The 18659-nt window shown below is 45.9% G+C and overlaps 1 protein-coding gene across 1 annotated transcript; it reads right to left on the reverse strand.

Annotated features, from left to right (window-relative positions):
* Nucleotides 1–3919: 3919 nt before the first annotated feature.
* On the reverse strand, nucleotides 3920–16411 carry PELP1 (proline, glutamate and leucine rich protein 1). Its single transcript, XM_023513999.1, has 14 exons — nucleotides 16261–16411; nucleotides 15954–16025; nucleotides 9492–9551; nucleotides 9055–9205; nucleotides 8757–8886; nucleotides 8522–8609; nucleotides 8040–8128; nucleotides 7844–7960; nucleotides 7581–7728; nucleotides 6889–7048; nucleotides 6129–6184; nucleotides 5761–5967; nucleotides 4187–5632; nucleotides 3920–4068 (listed from the first exon to the last, which is right to left on the reverse strand). Exons 1-14 carry the CDS (start codon nucleotides 16387–16389, stop codon nucleotides 3976–3978), a joined length of 2946 nt encoding a protein of 981 aa, XP_023369767.1. The 5' UTR covers nucleotides 16390–16411; the 3' UTR covers nucleotides 3920–3975.
* Nucleotides 16412–18659: the final 2248 nt, after the last annotated feature.

Consider the following 18659-nt stretch of genomic DNA (forward strand, 5'->3'; position numbering starts at 1 on the left):
AAACAAAAGTTGGTTTTTTTTTTTCCCTTCTGGATAGATGCCCAGTAATGGGATTGCAGGATCAAACAGGAGGTCTAGGTTGAGTTCTTTGAGGTTTCTCCATACTTCCTTCCAAAAAGGTTGTATTAGTTTGCAGTCCCACCAGCAGTGTAAAAGTGTTCCTTTCTCTCCACATCCGTGCCAGCATCTGCAGTTTTGAGATTTTGTGATATGGAGCATTCTCGCTGGGGTTAGATATCTCAGGGTGGTTTTAATTTGCATTTCTCTAATAATTAGGGATGATGAGCATTTTTTCATGTGTTTACTAGCCTGTCTTCTTTAGAGAAGGTTCTGTTCATCTCTCTTCCCCATTTATGTATGGGATTGTTGTTTTTTTTTCTTGTGGAGTAATTTAAGTTCTGTATAGATCCTAGTTATTAAGCTTTTGTCTGATTCAAAGCATGCAAATATCATTTCCCAATGGGTAGGTTGTCTATTTGCTTTGGTTATTGTCTCCTTGTCTGTACAGAGCTTTTCAGTTTAATTAAATCCCATTTGTTTATTATTGCTGTTGTTGCTATTGTCATGGCAGTCTTCTTCATAAAGTCTTTCCCCAGACCGCTATCTTCCAGTGTTTTTGCTGTCCTTTCTTTGAGGATTTTTATTGTTTCATGCCTTAAATTTACATCCTATATCCATCTTGAATTAATTTTTGTGAGTGGAGAAAGTTGTGGGTTCAGTTTCAGTCTTTTACGTATGGATATCCAATTCTCCCAGCACCATTTATTGAATAGGGAGTCTTTCCCCCAGTGGACATTCTTGTTTGGTTTATCGAAGATTAGGTGGTTGTAAGTTGTTGGTTTCATTTCCTGGTTTTCTATTTGATTCCAAAGGTCTATGTCTCTATTTTTGTGCCAGTACCATGCTGTCTTGACCACTATGGCCTTGTAGTACAGCCTAAAATCTGGTATGGTGATACCTCCACCTTTGACGCTATGATCCTCTCAATAGATGCAGAAGAAGCATTGGATAAAATCCAGCATCCTTTTCTAATTAGAACACTGAGGAGTATAGGCATAGGTGGCACATTTCTTAAACTGATGGAAGCTATCTATGACAAACCCACAGCTATTATTTTACCGGAGTAAAACTGAAAGCTTTTCCTCTTAGAACTGGAACAAGACAAGGTTGTCCTCTGTCACCACTACTATTCAACATAGTGCTGGAAGTTCTAGCCAATACAATTAGACAAGACAAGAAAATAAAGGGCATCCAAATGGGAGCAGAGGTCAAACTCTCCCTCTTTGCTGATGATATGATCTTATGCTTAGAGAACCCTAAAGACTCAACCACAAGACTCTTGGAAATCATCATCAAAAAATACAGTAATGTCTCAGGATATAAAATCAACGTCCACAAGTCAGTTGCCTTTGTATACACCAATAACAGCCAGGATGAGAGTTTAATTAAGGACACAATTCCCTTCACCATAGCCCCAAAGAAAATGAAATACTTAAGAATATACCTAACAAAAGAGGTGAAGGACCTCTATAAACAAAATTATGAAACCCTGAGAAAGGAAATAGCAGAGGACTTTAACAAATGGAAGAATATACCATGCTCATGGCTGGGAAGAATCAACATTGTTAAAATGTCTATTACTTCCCAGAGCACGATTCAATGCCATCCCTATTAAAATACCAACATCCTATTTTCAAGACTTGGAAAAAGTGATTCTGCATTTTGTATGGAACCAGAAAAAAAACCTGTATAGCTAAGGCAGTTCTTAGTAATTGAATTACATTTTTCTTAGGTTTGACAGTGGTATTATGATTGTGTAGAAAAATCTCCCTAATCTTAGAAGATAATTTATGTTGAAGAATTTTAGGCAGGAAGGGCCATGTCTGCAACTTTCATACAGTCCCATGAAAAATGTGGCCAGGTGCAGTGGCTCATATGATAATCCCAGGACTTTGGGAGGCTAAGGAGGATCAATTAAGACCAGGAGACCAGGCTCGGCACCTATGGCTCAAGCGGCTAAGGCACCAGCCACATACACCTAAGGTGCCGAGTTCGAATCCAACCTGGGCGTGCCAAAACAATGACAGCTGCAACCAAAAAATAGCCGGGTGCTGTGGCGGGTGCCTGTGGTCCCAGCTACTTGGGAGGCTGAGGCAGGAGACCCGCTTGAGCCCAGGAGTTGGAGGTTGCTGTGAGCTATGATGCCATGGCACTCTACCCAGGGGCATAGCTTGAGGCCCTGTCTCAAAAAAAATAAAATAAAATAAAATAAAAACAGGAGACCAGCCTGGGCCACATAGCAAGACCCTGTAAATTAGGTGTGGTGGGGACGGCCTAAATCCCAGCTACTTGAGAGGCTAAAGTGAGAGCCTCGCTTAAGCCCAAGAATTCAAGGTTGCAATTAGCTGTGACTATGCCACTGCACTTTAGTCTGAACAATAGGCCTGTCTCAAAGAAACAAAACAATGTGTACAGGTACAGAATACTTAATGTGTGCGTATAGATACACCTCTACATGTAGATACAGTGATATAGGGATAAAAGCTAACATGGCTAAATGTTAACCATTGGTTAATTCAGGCAAAGGTTATATAATGTGCAAGGTATACATTCTTACTTTTCTGCAGGTTTTTTTTTTTCAAAATAACAAGTTGATTTCTAAAATCCTGCTAACTTTCCAAAAATTAGCTCAAATGCTACCTCCTGAAAGCAGCTCTCTAGGATATATTAAGCTGGGAGAAATGACTACCTTTTCTTAAGTTCCAAGACAATTTACTGACATTCATAACTCGACAGACATAGGGCCCTTATTGAAGCCCATAAGTTTTGGTACCCTCACAGACATACCTCTAGGTCTGTGCTCACGTAGGCATCCGAGCAAGGGCTATACTAAATATGTGCTTGAAGGAGCCAGACACTGGCAGGGAAATGTCCAAATCACAGAATAAGGTGGCCTCAGGTGAGCTTATCAAATACCTGCCAGGGAGATGCTGGGGAAAGCTGGGATGTTGTCATTGGACAGACAAGTGCTCATTCCCCATCCCACTATGGAGGCTCCTTTAATTTGTGATGCCCAATGTTCAAATTTCACAGAATTCAATAACTAAACCCTCTATACTTGTAGGAGACTGAACACCATGCTTGTAGGAATAGTCGCCGTTTGTTGAGGGAGGCTCTGGGAGCAGGACAATCTCCTAGCCAGCATAGAGATATTTTGCAGCCTGAAGCCCTCAAGCAACTCAGTGCCCTAACGAGCTAAGATCAGTTGCTTATTAGTGAGCAGGTGCTGGACCTTGAACATATGTGACGCCAATAGGGTGGGAGTGGAGCCCATAGCGATCATTAAACACATAGTCCTTATACATGGGGCCCCCATACCTGTTGTATAGCATTTCAATAAATGGCCACAGCAGAGGTTACTCCGGGCTCTCCTGCACCTACAGGGAGCCCACCTCTTGCAGGTGGGTACCTTCAATCCATGCACCGGCTGTTTCCTACACGCGGTGACAAGGTGCCAAAGTGGCACTGACAAGGGTGACAGGGTGCATAGTGGCACCGACCTTTATCTTTTCATAATTTTCTTAACTTTGACCACAATCCTCAGCCTGCTATTTCAAATGTGTGTGTTTACACAGGTTCCCTCACTAGGGCACTTGATCCTACAAATTCCCTGTGCATTTCCCACCCTTGGAATACAAACTTAAAAGCAGGATTCCATCTTCTAATTCCTTGCAGTTTAACCACACAGGCAACCTACCCATAGTTAGCATCAGGCCAAGAATTCTGAAATTCTGATAGTACCTTGGAGACAAGGTGGTTATGGAGACATTTGTAGAAAATTATGGGTACCCTGAAAAGTTCAGCAGACACCTGGACCTCTGACTGGAGACTCAGTAGTGGCAAAAGGCAGAAGCAGCAATTAATATCTAGCAACATAACTTTATTGGAAACAAGGAGTGAGGGCACAGAATGGGGCTAGGAGTCAGGCTCTGTGGTAGGTGGGGGCTTTTCATCGTCAGGAGGACAATCAATGAAGTCGGCCAACATAGCAGCTGTGTCATCCTGCTCCTTTTAGGAACAAAGACATAAGATTTAAAATAGTCACACACATACACGGAATGAGTTAGGCACACCCCTTCCTCTTCTCCCACCAGTACCACCCTCCCATCCAAGAGGGCCCTCTCACCTTTTCCTGGAGAGCTGTGGCCTCAGCCTCAGTCTCCATCTCTTCTTCCAGAGGGGTCTCTGGTGGGGGTGGCACCTTGTCACCCCCATCCCCAGTCCCCTCTTCCAGCAGGGTTGGGGGAGCAGAGGGCTCTTCTTCAACAAGCTCCTGAGGAGGGGGCCCTGCTATGGGGCTTTCCCCTTCCCTCTCAACCTCCTCCTGGGCGGGGAGTACTTCGGGGGCCAGGGTGGGAGCTGCCTCAGCCCCAGGATCCTCCTCTGCTCCCGGCTCCTCTACCTCCAACAGCAGTCCAGCTTCTGGCTCTGGCTCAGGCTGCCCCTGGGGGGACTCTGGTGGGGGCAGAGCTGGAGGCAGGGTTGGGGGTGGAGGCCCACCTTCTTCTACCTCCCCTCCTGCTGCGCCAAATTCCAAATCTTCTACCTCTTCCAATTCTTCTTCCTCGTCATCCTCTTCCTCCTCTTCTTCCTCTAACTCACCTTCTTCTTCAAATTCCTCCTCAAACTCTTCTTCCTCTTCTTCTTCCTCTTCAAAGTATTCCTCTTCATCCTCTTCCTCTTCCTCAAAGTCTTCCTCCTCCTCCTCCTCTTCCTCCTCCTCTTCCTCATCCTCTTCCTCTTCTTCTTCCTCCTCATCACTGCTATTGATATTAATAACTGTCAAATCCTCTTCCAGGGCTGGAGGTCCTCCCCCACCAGGAGTCCCTTCAGGGACCAACTGGGGTGGTGGCAGTGTCACAGGACCAGGAACTGGTGGGGGTGGAGGTGGGGGTGGTGGGAGAGGCCCCGGGGTTGCAGGAAGCTCTTCAGGCTCCTCCTTGGCTGGCATAGGAGGGGAGGCTGTCAATGGTCCAGTGGAGGCCACAGGGGGAGGAGTGGTGCCTGAGGGTGGTGGGGGTGGCAGGGGTGGCAGCCCCTCAGGCACAATCACCACACTGTCATCAGAGTCACTTTCCAAGGAGATCTCCACATCAGAGGCCTCCTCCTTATCATAGTGGACAAAGGCTGGTCTGGGCACTCTCCCTCCAAATGTTTCATCTGGAGGTATGGTAGGTGGGGGAGTCCCACTAGGAGCAAGGACAGGGTCCTCATTTGAGCCTGCCCGGTGGTTCTCAGGACCAGGAAGGAGCCGGGGGGGCACAGACACCAAGCCTGGGACAGAGAGGCCTAGGTGGTTGGCTGTGGCTGGAGGTCCAGGGCGTGCTGAGGGCACGGGGCCTGCTGAGGGCATGGGGCCTGCCGAGGGCATGGGGCCTGCTGAGGGGATGGGGCCTACCGGGGGCATAGGACCTGGTGGGTGGAAAGGTGGGGCCCTGAAGGGAGATGGGGCCTCAGGAGGGGGAACTGGGGCAGGTGTAGGGCAGGTGGGGGACATAGACTGCAGGGGAGGAACCCGGGGGTGGGTCAGAGCAGCACAGGTCACCAATGCTTCTGAGCAGAAAGAGGAGACCTAAAAAAAGAAGAAAAGCCAAGTGTGAATATCAGGAATACAGGGTCTCATGGGGCCAGAAAGAGAAAAGCCAGCCAGCACCAGAAATCCAGGAACCAAAGAAGGGCTCGGCCCCAGTCAGCAGTTACCTCAAGGTTGTCCTGTTGCTGGCCAAGGGAGAAAGCTTGAAGGGCACAGGCAAGAGGAGGTGGACAGCGAGGAGAAGGCGCCAGCAGCAGTGCCAGCAGCAGGCGGTAAAGCTCACGACGGCAACAGGAGCTGGTGTATGGGGAACTGCCTAGGACTTCACCCTGCTGGACACCCATGACCAGGGGTAGGATGAGGTCGTGCAGTCTCTGAAAAGGACACAGAGCACACCTAGAAACATTACCAAGACCATCCTACCTTTCTCTAGGGCCTATCCCAGGTTTGAATAGATCTACCCCTGGGGCACGCACCCTAACATGCACAGTGACAGCCTCCTCCCCAGTCTCCATGGGGACCAGACTGTACTAACCCTGTGAGTCTCCTCCTTGATGAGAGGCCCACACATGAGGATGGTGCGACTGAGGCCTGGGGAAGAAGATGGTAAGAGACAGGCTAATGGCACTGACAGTGAGGGCTTCTTAAGAAAACGTAACACCTACCTCAGCCAAGTCATTTAACTTCTCTGAGTTTGTTTTCTCTTTAAGTTATAAAATGGGGATCATAAAAGTACCTCTACTACACAGGGCTGTTGGCAGTATTTAAATGAGACAATGTAGGTTAAGCATTACACATACATCTGGGAAGAATGACCTCTCTCCTTCACATGGGGGAGGGGTGACAGGCAGTGAAAATATATGGGACCCAAGGGAAAGCCACCCATTAACTGCACAGCATCCAACTAGTAACTTGTTGATAGATAAGCAGTTGCATTGAGGCAGGAAGCTCCACCAGGTTAGAATGTAAGTTTTAGAAGCAGACTTTTTTTTCCCCCCAAGTGCTACTAGAACTATATCTGAAATATAGAGTAGATATGCAAAGTTGTTTGTTGAATAAATGAGATAACTGAGACCTTGAAGGGGCAATGTCAACTACCAAAACCCCCACTCTAACATCAGGACTCAAGACTCCACCTGCATCCATAGCAGCTGCAAGGGTGCTTCTGCCCCTTCTCCTGGCCTCTCTGCAGGCTCTAAACTGGCTCTGCCTTTTCTATACACCCTCTACTTTACAAGCTGGTGTTGCACTGTCACTCCAGAACACCAGGGATCCGGGGCACGGGCCATACCCACCTCTCAGTGCAGCTGCACACACATCACTGTTGGCATTGCTATCTCCTTTCCGGTGGCTAGGCGGGGCCATGGCCTCCCCTACATCCAGCTTTAGTTTCTTGGGGGCACTGGGCTTCCCAGTTTGCAAGCCACCATCAGGGCTCCCCCGAGGGCTGCGCAGCTGATGGCAAAGGGAAACAAAAATCACATACACAATTAAAGAGGAAGGCAAGACAGAGTCAGGACACAGTGTCTGCTAAGGAGGCACATCTTTTTTTTTTATTGAATGGTAACTATGTACATACATTAATGCACTTCTGGGGTACAGTGTGGGTTTTTCACACACAATCCGAAATACTTCCATCAAACTGGTTAACACAGCCTTCATGTCATTTTCTTAGTTATTGTGTTAAAACGTTCACATTCTACTCTTAGAAAGATTCACTTGTACCCTTGTAAGATAAACCTCAGAAGTGATCCCTCCAATCCCCCTCCCTCCACCCATTCTCCCCTCCCCTCATTCTTAGGCTGTTATTAGATTATAGCTTTCATATAAAAGGTATAAATTAGTTTCATAATAGGGGTGTGTACATTGGATACTTTTTCTTCCATTCTTGTAATACTTTGCTAAGAAGAACATTCTCCAGCTCCATCCATGTGAACATAGGAGGCACATCTTGACAAAGAGTGCAGGATCAGAATCCTAGGCTCACCTTAAGGGCATCAGCTGGAGGGCTGATGTCACTGAGCAGGTGGGTGAGCAGGGCCTCTCCAGAGGCTCCTCCCTGAAGCACTCCTGCCGAGGCCCCACACACCTGCACCCACAACTCTAATATCGCATACACCTTGGTCCGAATGGTGCTATGGTGTGAATCAAGAGGGCAAGTTATTAATAGAAAGGCAACATGCAGAACACCCAGCACACCTGCATCCCCCCACCCACCCTCTCTTCTTTATTCCCTTCCTCCATGGTCACCTGTAAGGCCTCTCTTGGCCTGGAGAGAGGGAATCCCTGCCAATGCTCCAGGCACTGAGGACCTGGGGAAGCAGGCGGCTGATCAGGCCCCCAAAGCGCAAGAGCCTGCCTCCACACCTAGGGCCAGAGATAGAATGGTGACCTTCATTTCCAGCATGTCCCATCCCTTCACCACAGCCTGCCCAGTCCCACTCACGCTAGGATAAGTGCAGAGAGCAGGTCCAAGGCTTCGAGGTGGATAGAGGGCAGCAGTAGCAAACGCAGGGGACCATCTCCAAGCAAGCTCTGGAGGAAAAAAGGGCAAAAATAAGGAGCAAAGGAATAATGCAAGAGCCAGAAAGAGAGACAGAACTCAGGACAGACTACATACGTACACACAGGTAAGGAACCCAGCCTCCAATCCCAGCTCTCCCACATTCTAAAATAATCCTGCATGGAGGGTAAAGGAGGGCTGGTTGAGAATCTCAGCAATGACTCAGTAGACTCCCAATTCCCTTCCCCCTAGGGAAGCATTTGCTGCAAGTGGTCCTGATACATGTGGGCAAATTTGTTCTAACAGTGTACACATGTGCTGGGTATGCACAGGGAGTAATGGTATTTGGACAAAGGCAGGGAGCTGTCTATGACAATTTTAGGTCCCATAAAAAGGGCTGTGAACAGAGGACAAAGACCACTTACAATATTCTTGCCACTGACACTGAGGGTCCGGCAGATGATATCCAGGATTTCCTGCACAGGGACGGACACAGGAGCCCCAAATTCAGAGCTAAAGAGAATCAGAGCAGGAGACCCTCAGAGCAGGCTCCCTAGCGAGACTCCATGCACATCTCAATCCCCTTCCTCATGATAGAGACAATACTCCCATCTCAACCCCTCCTGCTCCAGGTCTACTCCCTCCAACACCCACACACACCTGAGCATGAGCCCCAGGCAGCGGGCTAGTCCTGAAAACCTCTGCCAAAGCCGGAGAAGAACATGGGCATCACCATCTTCTGAGGAGGAAAGCAGTGTCTCCACTCCAGGGCCTTCATTCTGCACAGGCGCTGGGTAGAAACAAAACCACCTTACGCTTTGTGATAGATGAATTGCCTATATTCTAATCCAATCTGCCCAGAAACCATCTGCCCACCTCTCTGGGCCCCTTCCTGTTCCCTCCTGCCCAGCTCCCCAACCACCATCCTGTCCGACTGACAACCATCTATGGTCCCTACCTGTCTCTGCTCCCTCATAAAGGGCCCCCAGCAGGCTGTGCAGTGAGGCCAGCAGGCTATGCAGCTCCTGCTCCCAGCTCTCAGTGTGCTTCAGGCCCTGGGAAAAGCCAGCCCCTAGAGAGGGCAGCCTGGAATAACACTCACAGGCCAACTGCAGAAGAAAGGGCAGAAACTGGGTCAGATGGGAATCTAGAGAAACCCCAACCTCATGAACACAAAAGAGGGAGAGATCAAAGAGAGCTCTGAGGGAAACATAAGAAGGGGCAATGAGGTCAAAGGACTCAGATAGGCACATGAAGGCAGAAGGTACAGAATGTTAACAGAGAGAGAAGTGGAAATATGGTCCAAAAGCAGTAACACAAAAAGCTAAGAAGCAGCAATAGAAAACATTCCAGCTTCAGATCCCCAGGCTCTCCACTTCCCTCCCTTCCCATTACCTGCTGGAGCTGAGGGCTCAAGGAGTCCACCCTAGACAGGAAAAATGAGGCCAGCTTGCCCTAAATACAGGGGGAAAAAGGGAAGAGGCTTGAGCCAGCTCCAAAAGCCAGAGATGTACACCCTGCCCATTCCCGCAGTAGACACTAAGCCTAGGTCTTTTTCTTTCCTAAGGAGGCAAAGCATCCTATTGGACACTGACATACCAGAATGACTTCACTTCAACGCCAGCTCTGATTTTTAGCCTGCTGTTTCCAAAGAAAGGGTCTGGTCCCTTCCCCACAAACAACTGGGCTCCCTCCTACCAGTTTTTGCAAAGTAAGAACAAAAGAACAGAGTACCGAAAAGCAACAACCCCCCCCACACAAACACACACCTCTCTACCAGCTTAGACACAAAAACAAGGCCCTGAGCTAGAAGTTGAGATACTATCCAGAGGTATAAGGGCAGGACAAGGTCAAAAGAGAAGGGCAGACTGGTGGAACAGAACTAAGGCAGCAAATCTCAGAGGAGTGACCTGTCAGGCAGCAAACATTTTCTTCACCTGCTATGGGAAGGTGCTGGAGCAGCAGTGTTTAAACTGAAGGCCTAAAATTTATTTAGGGGTAGACTCAAAGGGGCCTGCAAACATGGATGAGGGAGAAAAAATTACATCATTATTTTCACTAACCTATTAGTGAAGCGTAGTGTTTTCTTCAATTATAAATGCAAATAGCCAGAGTACTATCAGCAGTATCTGTGACTGTCCCCAACAGAACTCATTCACTTTCATTCCACATTATAACATATCTTGAAACATCATTTACATGCATCACTGCCTTGACATTATGGTAGTTATAAGATTTACCTCTAGATCTTATTATTTCACATGTTAATAAACACACACTACTCTATCACAATTCTTACAACTATTTTGATAATTTCATTTCAACAGGATTTTCTTCCCTTGGAATCTCATATATATTATTTTACACATTTATAAGAATATTCTAAGAAGGGGTGGGAGGCTGAGGCAGGTGGATTGCCTGAGCTCACAGGTTCAAGACCCTGTCTCTAAAAATACCCAGGCACTGTGGCAGGCACCCATAGTCCCAGCTACTCTGGAGGATGAGGCAAGAGAACTGCTTGAGCTCAAGAGTTTAAGGTTGCTGTGAGCTATGACACCAGGCACTGTACCAAGAAAAACAAAGTGAGAATCTGTCTCAATAAAAAGAAAGAAAGAAAGAAAAGAAAAAGAAAAAGAATAGGCTCAATGCCTGTAACTCAGCAGCTACAGTGCCAGTCACATATACCAAAGTTCACAGGTTGGAACCCAGCCCAGGTCTGCCAAACAACAGTGACAACTACAACAAAAAAACAGTTGGACATTATGGCAGGCGCCTGTAGTCCCAGCTACTTGGGAGGCCGAGGCAAGAGAATCACTTAAGCCCAAGAGTTTGAGGTTGCTGTGAGCTGTGATGCACAGTACTCTACTGAGGGTGACAAAGTGAGACTCTATCTCAAAAAAAAGGAATATTGTGAGAAGGGGTCCATGGCACAAAAAAGATTAACAACACTTCTTGGGGGCAGGACACAATTATAAGAGGGACTTTACCTAACAAATGCAATTAGTGTGACCTAATTCTTTCTACCCTCAATGAATCCCAAACAAAAAAAAGTGGGGGGAACTTTGAATGCCCAGTTTTGATTTGGGGGTAAGCTTGAAACTGTATGTTTTCAGGATTAGCTTCATCATTCTCTTGGGTTTTTTTATTCATAATTATGTTGATTCCCATTCTTGTTTCACAGCAATCTACTACTGTGAATGAATAAGGAATACAATAAAAATGTACATAGAAAAAAAAGATTAATAATATTGTACTAGAGATATAAAAAGGAAGAAGACAGGATTTCTACCTTGAGAGGGACATAAAGGTGAGTTGTGCTGATAGAACAAGTGAATGGAAAACAAACAACTGGAGCCACCGCTGTTGCTGTATGGAGAAGGGGACAGAGACAGGGTCAAGAGGGAATGATGCTAAGCCTAAGGAAGGTGGGCTTAAGCTGGCTCAGAAGGGGAAAATTCAAATAGTGAGGCCAGACGGGGGAAATACTGAGGAAAGCTCCAGAATCTGAAGATGCCGCCTGAGGCCTTAAATCCTGGGCAAGGGAGCACCGACTTTATCTAGGGAGCAAAGGCATCACATACACAAAGGTGAACTTCTGGGAGACAAACAAGCAGTGACAACAGGCATGTGGCAGGAGACTTAGGGAGGAAACCAGGAACAGAAGCCTCTGTCAGTCTGTGGTTAGGAACCAAGCCAAGGACTCTCTGCCATCTGCCCTGTGGCAGGAATCACATTAAGTTTTGCATGTTACACCTCAGGATTCTTGCTGACCATGAGACAAGGACTGCCAATCCCATGTAGGAGATGATCTCGAACCAGTTCCCTTGGGACTTGGAGACACATACATGTCTGATGTAGCAAGGATTCAGAACACTTCAAACAAGAGTAACCACCAAGTTCTACTGACACATTGGCTTCTCCAAGGATGATAGTGCTGAGAAAGCTACCAAAGCCCCAGTTATAGTGGCACTAGGTCCCTCTGGCCAGCATAATGCTCAAGGTTTCCCTGAGACACTGGGTCAAAAAGCTGGGCTATGGCCAACAAAAGTCTGCTTATGTGACTGCAACAAAGCAGCGCACAGTGAAGTGGCGTGGCTCTAACCACAAGGTCTGCCCTGGCTGACCCACAAAGTAAACCAAATTAATAGCTCCCTTGGAATATTTCACTAAAAACATGCGTGTGTGTACACACACATACACAGCATGTCTGGATACCTCTCAAGAGTGAGTTAGCATTCCCACTCATTCAAAGGAACTACTTATCAATTTGGCAAGGAGAAGAAAGTGAATAAAGTCTCTATAGGGACTGACTTCACCGACTCAGAATGCTTGAGTCATGTCATTTGAGGGGAGTAACCCTGAGCATAGAGATTACAAGTACCCTGGGAGGGGAGTGAGACACAGAACAGATAAACATTTCAAATGGTAATTATCAGTTTCCTAAATAAGGGTCTGCAAGACTTTCCAAGTACAAACTACACAAGGGGCCTTTTCATACAATGGATTCTTATCTGAGGTTTGCAATAAAGCCAAAATCCTCCAGAGGAAAATGCTACAGAAAACACTTTATTCTTAGGGAAATAAAGGCAGTGATACCCTGGAATAACACAAGAATGGTTGCTTGCTCTAACTTCAAAAAACTGTCTGACAAAAGGTTGTAAATTACAGATAAATTTCCCTGATTACTCACACCAAAAATTAAGAGACAGCAGCAGAGGAACATTTAGCATTCTAGTCTTTATGACTATTCAAATTCCTACCGCATACGTTAACACTCAATTTCCCTTTTCTTTCATGTTAGGATGCAGGAAGAGAAAGATAATACCAAACAGAGCTGAACCAAAATAAGGCATCTGCGGTAAAATGGCACAAACTTTTGGTCAGGGACAAACTGCTAGCCTGTGTAATTCAAGGCGTTAACTCATAGAACATTTTACAAGACAGGCAATTTTTACTAAACTTAGTAAAACTTTAGTAACAAAGCTTTACTAATTTTTACTGAAGTCCAAGAGTTACTCCATATACCTTCTTGACAAAAATCTTGTCCTGACTATCCAAAGATTCTATTAGCTATGATAAGTAGCATTCATATGAAAACAGAGAATCAGCAAGGCCATGACCCCACGATCACTGAGAAATATCACATGGTCGAGAATTTTTCAGATACTACAAGTAACTAGTTGCTAAAGCCACAGCAACTGGATTCTCTGACCAAAGCACTCATGCCCATGGAGCTCTCTGACTCACAATCCTTCTCAAGACAGTGATCTACACAGCTAACAACTGATCAGAGCTACCATTATTATGGAAATCTATTTGCTCCCCCGCTGTTGTATAGGGAAAGTATTGCAGATGTAACTTCAAGGAACATGTAATTTCACTTACATGCTTCTGAGCTAGTTTCCTCCTCTGTAAAATACAATGATACCAAGTCCACAGAGTAATAAGGATGATAAAATGAGACAACACATTCGGGGAAATGCCTGGCATGTAGTGGGTTCCACTAAATACTAGTTCTCTTTCCCTTCAAGAGCCAACTTTCTTGATTTGGTCAAAGAACCACGTGATCTTACTTTCAAACTTTTTGAAGGGCGCGCGCCTGTGGCTCAGTGAGTAAGGTGCTGGCCCATATACCGAGAGCGGCAGGTTCAAACCCAGCCCTGGACAAACTACAACAACAAAAAATAGCTGGGCATTGTGACAGTTGCCTGTAGTCCCAGCTACTTGGGAAGCTGAGGCAAGAGAACCACCTAAGCCCAAGAGTTTGAGGTTGCTGTGAGCTGTGATGCCACAGCACTCTACCGAGGGTGACAAAGTAAGACTCTGCCTCAAAAAACTAAAATAAAAACAATTTGAATAGCAAACATCCCCCATAATTGATAATATCAATGGCCAATACAGTTAACCACACCAGTTATACAAAAAAACTACTAATTTGCTACCAATTCCAACTGTGTAGAGATCCGTACTTCCATCTAATTAAGAAGGTACCCAATGGTTAGGCCAATGGTGAGTAGAACAAAGAGAGAACATTTAACCTAGAGGGGAACACCCACTTGTCCCTAACATAGAGCTGACATCCAATTATACCTCAAAAAACTAATGTGCCGGCTCGGCGCCTGTGGCTCAAGTGGCTAAGGCGCCAGCCACATACACCTAAGGTGGCGGGTTCAAATCCAGCCCGGACCCGCCAAACAACAAGGACGGCTGCAACCAAAAAATAGCCGGGCGTTGTGGCGGGCGCCTGTAGCCCCAGCTACTTGGGAGGCAGTGGCAGGAGACTCGCTTGAGCCCAGGAGCTGGAGGTTGCTATGAGCTGTGAAGCCACAGCACTCTACCCAGGGGGATAGCTTGAGGCGCCATCTCAAAAAAAAAAAAAATAACTAATGTGCCAATTACAAATGTTCCTTTGTTATTGCTTTGGTAGAATCTGAGAACTATTCATGTTTATTATTGTTATCACCTTGAAATTACAACTACAATGCTTTCCCTGACCTCCTTCCTCACCTGACCTGAATGTCTGACCTAGTAAGGCTCTGTTATATGGTCACTTTGCATGGGTCATGACAACTTGGGGGAAAGGATGGGGAAGTAACAGGAGTTTAATCAGGAATATAAGCAGAAAGAAGTCTGGGAGAAGCTGGGCATGGTGGCTCATGCCTATAATCCTAGCACTATGGGAGGCCGAGGCGGGAAAATCCCTTAAGCTCAGCAGTTGCAGATCAGCAGCTTGAGCAAGAACAAGACACCATCCTCTATTAAAAATAGAAAAAACTGGCCAGGCGTGGTGGCTCACGCCTGTTGTCCCAGCGCTGTGGGAGGCCGAGGCGGGTGGATCACCTGAGCTCAGCCAAGTTCAAGACCAGCTGACGACCAGCATGAGGCAGAGTGAGCCAGAGTGAGACCCCGTCTCTACAACAACAACAAAAAAAAAAACAGCCGGACCTTGTGATCCCAGCTACATGGGGGGCAAGAGAACACTATAGGAGGAAGAAGTAAAAATAAATAAATAAATAAAAACTTCAAACTAAGATAAATTGAAAGCAAAAATTTAAAAAAAAATAGAAAAAATTAGCTGGGTGTTGTGGCAGATGCCTCCGGCTACTCAGGAGGCTAAGCGGGTGCCTCCAGCTACTTGGGAGGTGGAGTGGGTGCCTCCAGATAGGAGGCTGAAGCAAGAGGATTGCTCAAACCCACAACTTTGAGGTTGTTGTAAACTAGGCTGAAGCCACGGCACTCTAGTTTAGTCAACAAAATAAGACTGTCTCAAAAAAGAAAAAAAAAAAAGAAAGAAAGAAAGCTGGGTGTTGTGGCGGCGCCTATAGTCCCAGCTACTAGAGAGGCTGAGGCAAGAGAATCGCCTAAGCCCAGGAGTTGGAGGTTGTTGTGAGCTGTGATACTACAGCACTCTACCAAAGACAATAAAGTGAGACTCTGTCTCTAAAAAAAAAAAGAAGAAGAAGTTTGGGAGAATTGTCTTAGGAAAGTGGCAAGTCAGGAAAGCTTCCTAAAGGAAATTAAAAAATCTTCAGGAACAAAATAAGACAGGATGGAAGAAAAGCAGGCAGGAGATACAGAGAAGGCAGAGCAGAAAAAGGAAGGAGCCCATGGTTAAAGGCCTGGGCATCTGACATGGGTTCCACCCCTGCCGATCTTAAGCAAGTTACTCAATTCTGCCTTCTTTAAATGTGAGGATTAAATAAGTGCTATGAGGTTGTTTAATTATTGTTACGGAGACAGGTGACTTTAAAGGACAATCAGAAGATAGGTGCTTAAAAATCTCAGGACCAGAATCTGAGGTAAGAGAGCTTATTAAGGTTTATGTTAGTAGGGAGAGGACTTTCTATGAATACTTACTTTGAGGGAACCACAAGCCCGAGGAAAATAAGTCATACAAGCCTTCATTCCTTCTAACGCTGACTGCTCACACTGTAGGAAAAATAGAAAATAAGGAAGGAAGAAGAGGCTGAGAGCCCTATGACCCCATATATGCCCATCTCATCCCACCAGCCTGGAAAGGCCTTTCTCCACACATTACTTTTTCTGGGCTCCTCCCTCTTCTCAGTTCTTTAATCCTATCCCCCATCACATCCTTTAATCCAAGAAGCGTGAGTAAGGGTGAGCACTACTGGGAGTCCAAGATAAAGCTAAGGAAGTGTCTCACCTCTAGCCTGAGGCCCAGCAGGGAAGTGAGAAGGCCAGGGAGGTGGTTCATGGAGATGTCCCGGAACAGCGTAGGAAGCTGAGCTGCATATCGGAGCAGGTCCTTCAAGACAGCCACAGCCAACTCCATTGTAGGGGGTGGGTCCTGGGACTAAAGAATGACAAAAGTCTTTGCTTCCAGCCTCACCTTAACTGTCACCAAGGAGGGTAGGAGGCATAACATGGCGGTTCCAAGAAATACCATAATGTCAATACTACCATCAAATCCACTGTCTGAAAAGAGGACACAAGACAAAGTATCCAAGAGCAACATTCTTCGTCTATAGAAAGGGTATGTGTTTATATTTTAGTGTTAAGGACATCTGGGGTCCAAGGAATTTGGGGAAAAGAGGGTAACAAAGCCACACTTTTAAGATCTGACTAACTGGAAGATCATGAGAGTTCTCTGATTCTCCCATGCTACATTTCTCTGGGAATGGAGAAGAATACTTTATGGACTAAAAAATAAGCCTCAGCCACAACAAAACTGCCCCATCTCTCCAAGCTTGCTCCTAGCTGGATCAACCTATTCTGGAACTCATAAAGAAAAATGATTTGGATTTAGGACTTCCCTGGAAAATTAACATGTATCTATGGAACAATCATTCAGCACATACCTCCTGCTAGACCAGAGGAGGCCATGTGTCAACAAAACAAATGAGAATACTTACTATGAAAGAAATAGGTGGCCCACCATTGCATACAGGCCTTCAACACTGTCCACTAATCTTATTGCATTTCTCTCTTGCTCTCTCCATTACCTAAATCTTCTCCTCAAACTTCAAATTCCAACTTCTCCCACCACTATCACCTCTGTTTAACCTTGCCTATAACTTCAAAAAGAAAACTAAAGCCCTAAGATGGAACAGCCTTCACTATCTACTCTCAAACCTGAGACACTCATCTTCATCCTCATCCACCCTCTCCATCCCTTGTCCTGCCAAAGCAGAGGACAATCTCTCCACTGTGCTTTAGGTACTACCCTCTTCTCCCTCTCAGAACCTTAACTATCAACCAGCTTTCTTTCTCCTGCATTTCCAATCAACCCCTGCCAAATAGGTTCTTCCCACTGGCATTTATGTAGCCAGTCTCTTCCATCTTAGAAAACTTTTCCTGGAACACATACTTCACTTGCCAAATCTCACAATTCCCTGATTTCTTCCCCTTATCCTTAAGGCCAAATATCTTGAAAGAAATGTCTATCTTCCCCAGTTCCATTTTCCTTCTTCCACTCGCTTCTTGTCCTATGCCAACCTGGCCTCAGTGTCTCCTGCTCCACCAAAAATACTTTCACTAGGGTCTTGCAAGCCTTCAGCTAACCTGATAAACCATTCTTAGTCTACATCTTATTCCACCTCACAGCAGCATAAATGGAAATGACTCTTCCCTTGGATTCTACTCAACCCAGAAATCTGTTTATCTCGTTTCCACTGCCCTGTCTCTGTCTCCTTTACAAGCTAAGCTCATCCTCCTCTACCTGACCATTAAAAGTGAATATGACTTAAAATCCAATCCATAAAAAAAACCATTTTGATACTCTTATCCTGACTTTCAACTGCCATTTTAACACTTGAGACTCTTCCCCCTTATAAAACAATGCCAACAGAAGCTGCCTACACACTGAACCTTCAAGGACACTATAACATGCCTGGCCACATCCATCCACTGGCACCAAATCAGGGAGATACCTACTAAGAGGGCTTTCTACTGAAAGCCCAAGGCCACACACATAGTATTTTTCTTCCCTCTGAGCCTCACTGTCTTCTAGTGTTCTGGAATCCAGGAGTCATCCTGGATACATCCTCTAACAGTAATCCAGCATCAGGACCTATCTTTGCCACTAAATCTCTCTCAAACCTACCTCCTTCTCATCAGTTCTATTGCCACCATCCTGGGCCAAGCCACTGTGAACCTTCTCCTAGATTACTTTAGTGGTCCTCTTTGTGGTCTATCTCTTTCCATTCTGCTCCCATCTATCCTTTCTCCACAAAGCAGCCAGAGCAATATTTTCTAATGAAAATTTGATCATGTCACCACCATCACCTCCTTACCTTCACTTAAAACCTTCCATGAATTGCCACTGCTTCAAGAATAAAAACCAAAATCCTTAGCATGGCCTACAAGGCCAAATATGGCTTGACCCCCATCTACCTATCTCAACTCCAGATATAGCAGCATGCTCAGAATTCTTCAAACAGGCCAAGCTCCTCTTCTCTTAGGCCTTTTCCCACTTAGAACGCTTTCTTTTTTGTTATTTTAATTTATTTTATTTTACTTTGGAGACAGAGCCTCAAGCTGTCACCCTAGGTAGAGTGCCATGGCATCACAGCTCACAGCAACCTCCAACTCCTGGGCTCAAGC

The sequence above is a fragment of the Otolemur garnettii genome, unplaced genomic scaffold, assembly GCF_000181295.1.
Source record: "Otolemur garnettii isolate 467f Iridium unplaced genomic scaffold, OtoGar3 scaffold00046, whole genome shotgun sequence".
NCBI classification, from domain to species: Eukaryota; Metazoa; Chordata; class Mammalia; order Primates; family Galagidae; genus Otolemur; species Otolemur garnettii.

Excerpts from the sequence above, each read along its gene's own strand:
- PELP1 (XM_023513999.1), bottom strand. The coding sequence starts at position 16,389 with ATGGAGTTGGCTGTGGCTGTCTTGAAGGACCTGCTCCGATATGCAGCT. Across the intron at positions 8,129-8,521 it reads GTGTCAGTGGCAAGAATATT|AGCTTGCTTGGAGATGGTCC; the intron begins GTAAGTGGTCTT and ends TTTTTCCTCCAG. Across the intron at positions 4,069-4,186 it reads CCACAGCTCTCCAGGAAAAG|GAGCAGGATGACACAGCTGC; the intron begins GTGAGAGGGCCC and ends TGTTCCTAAAAG.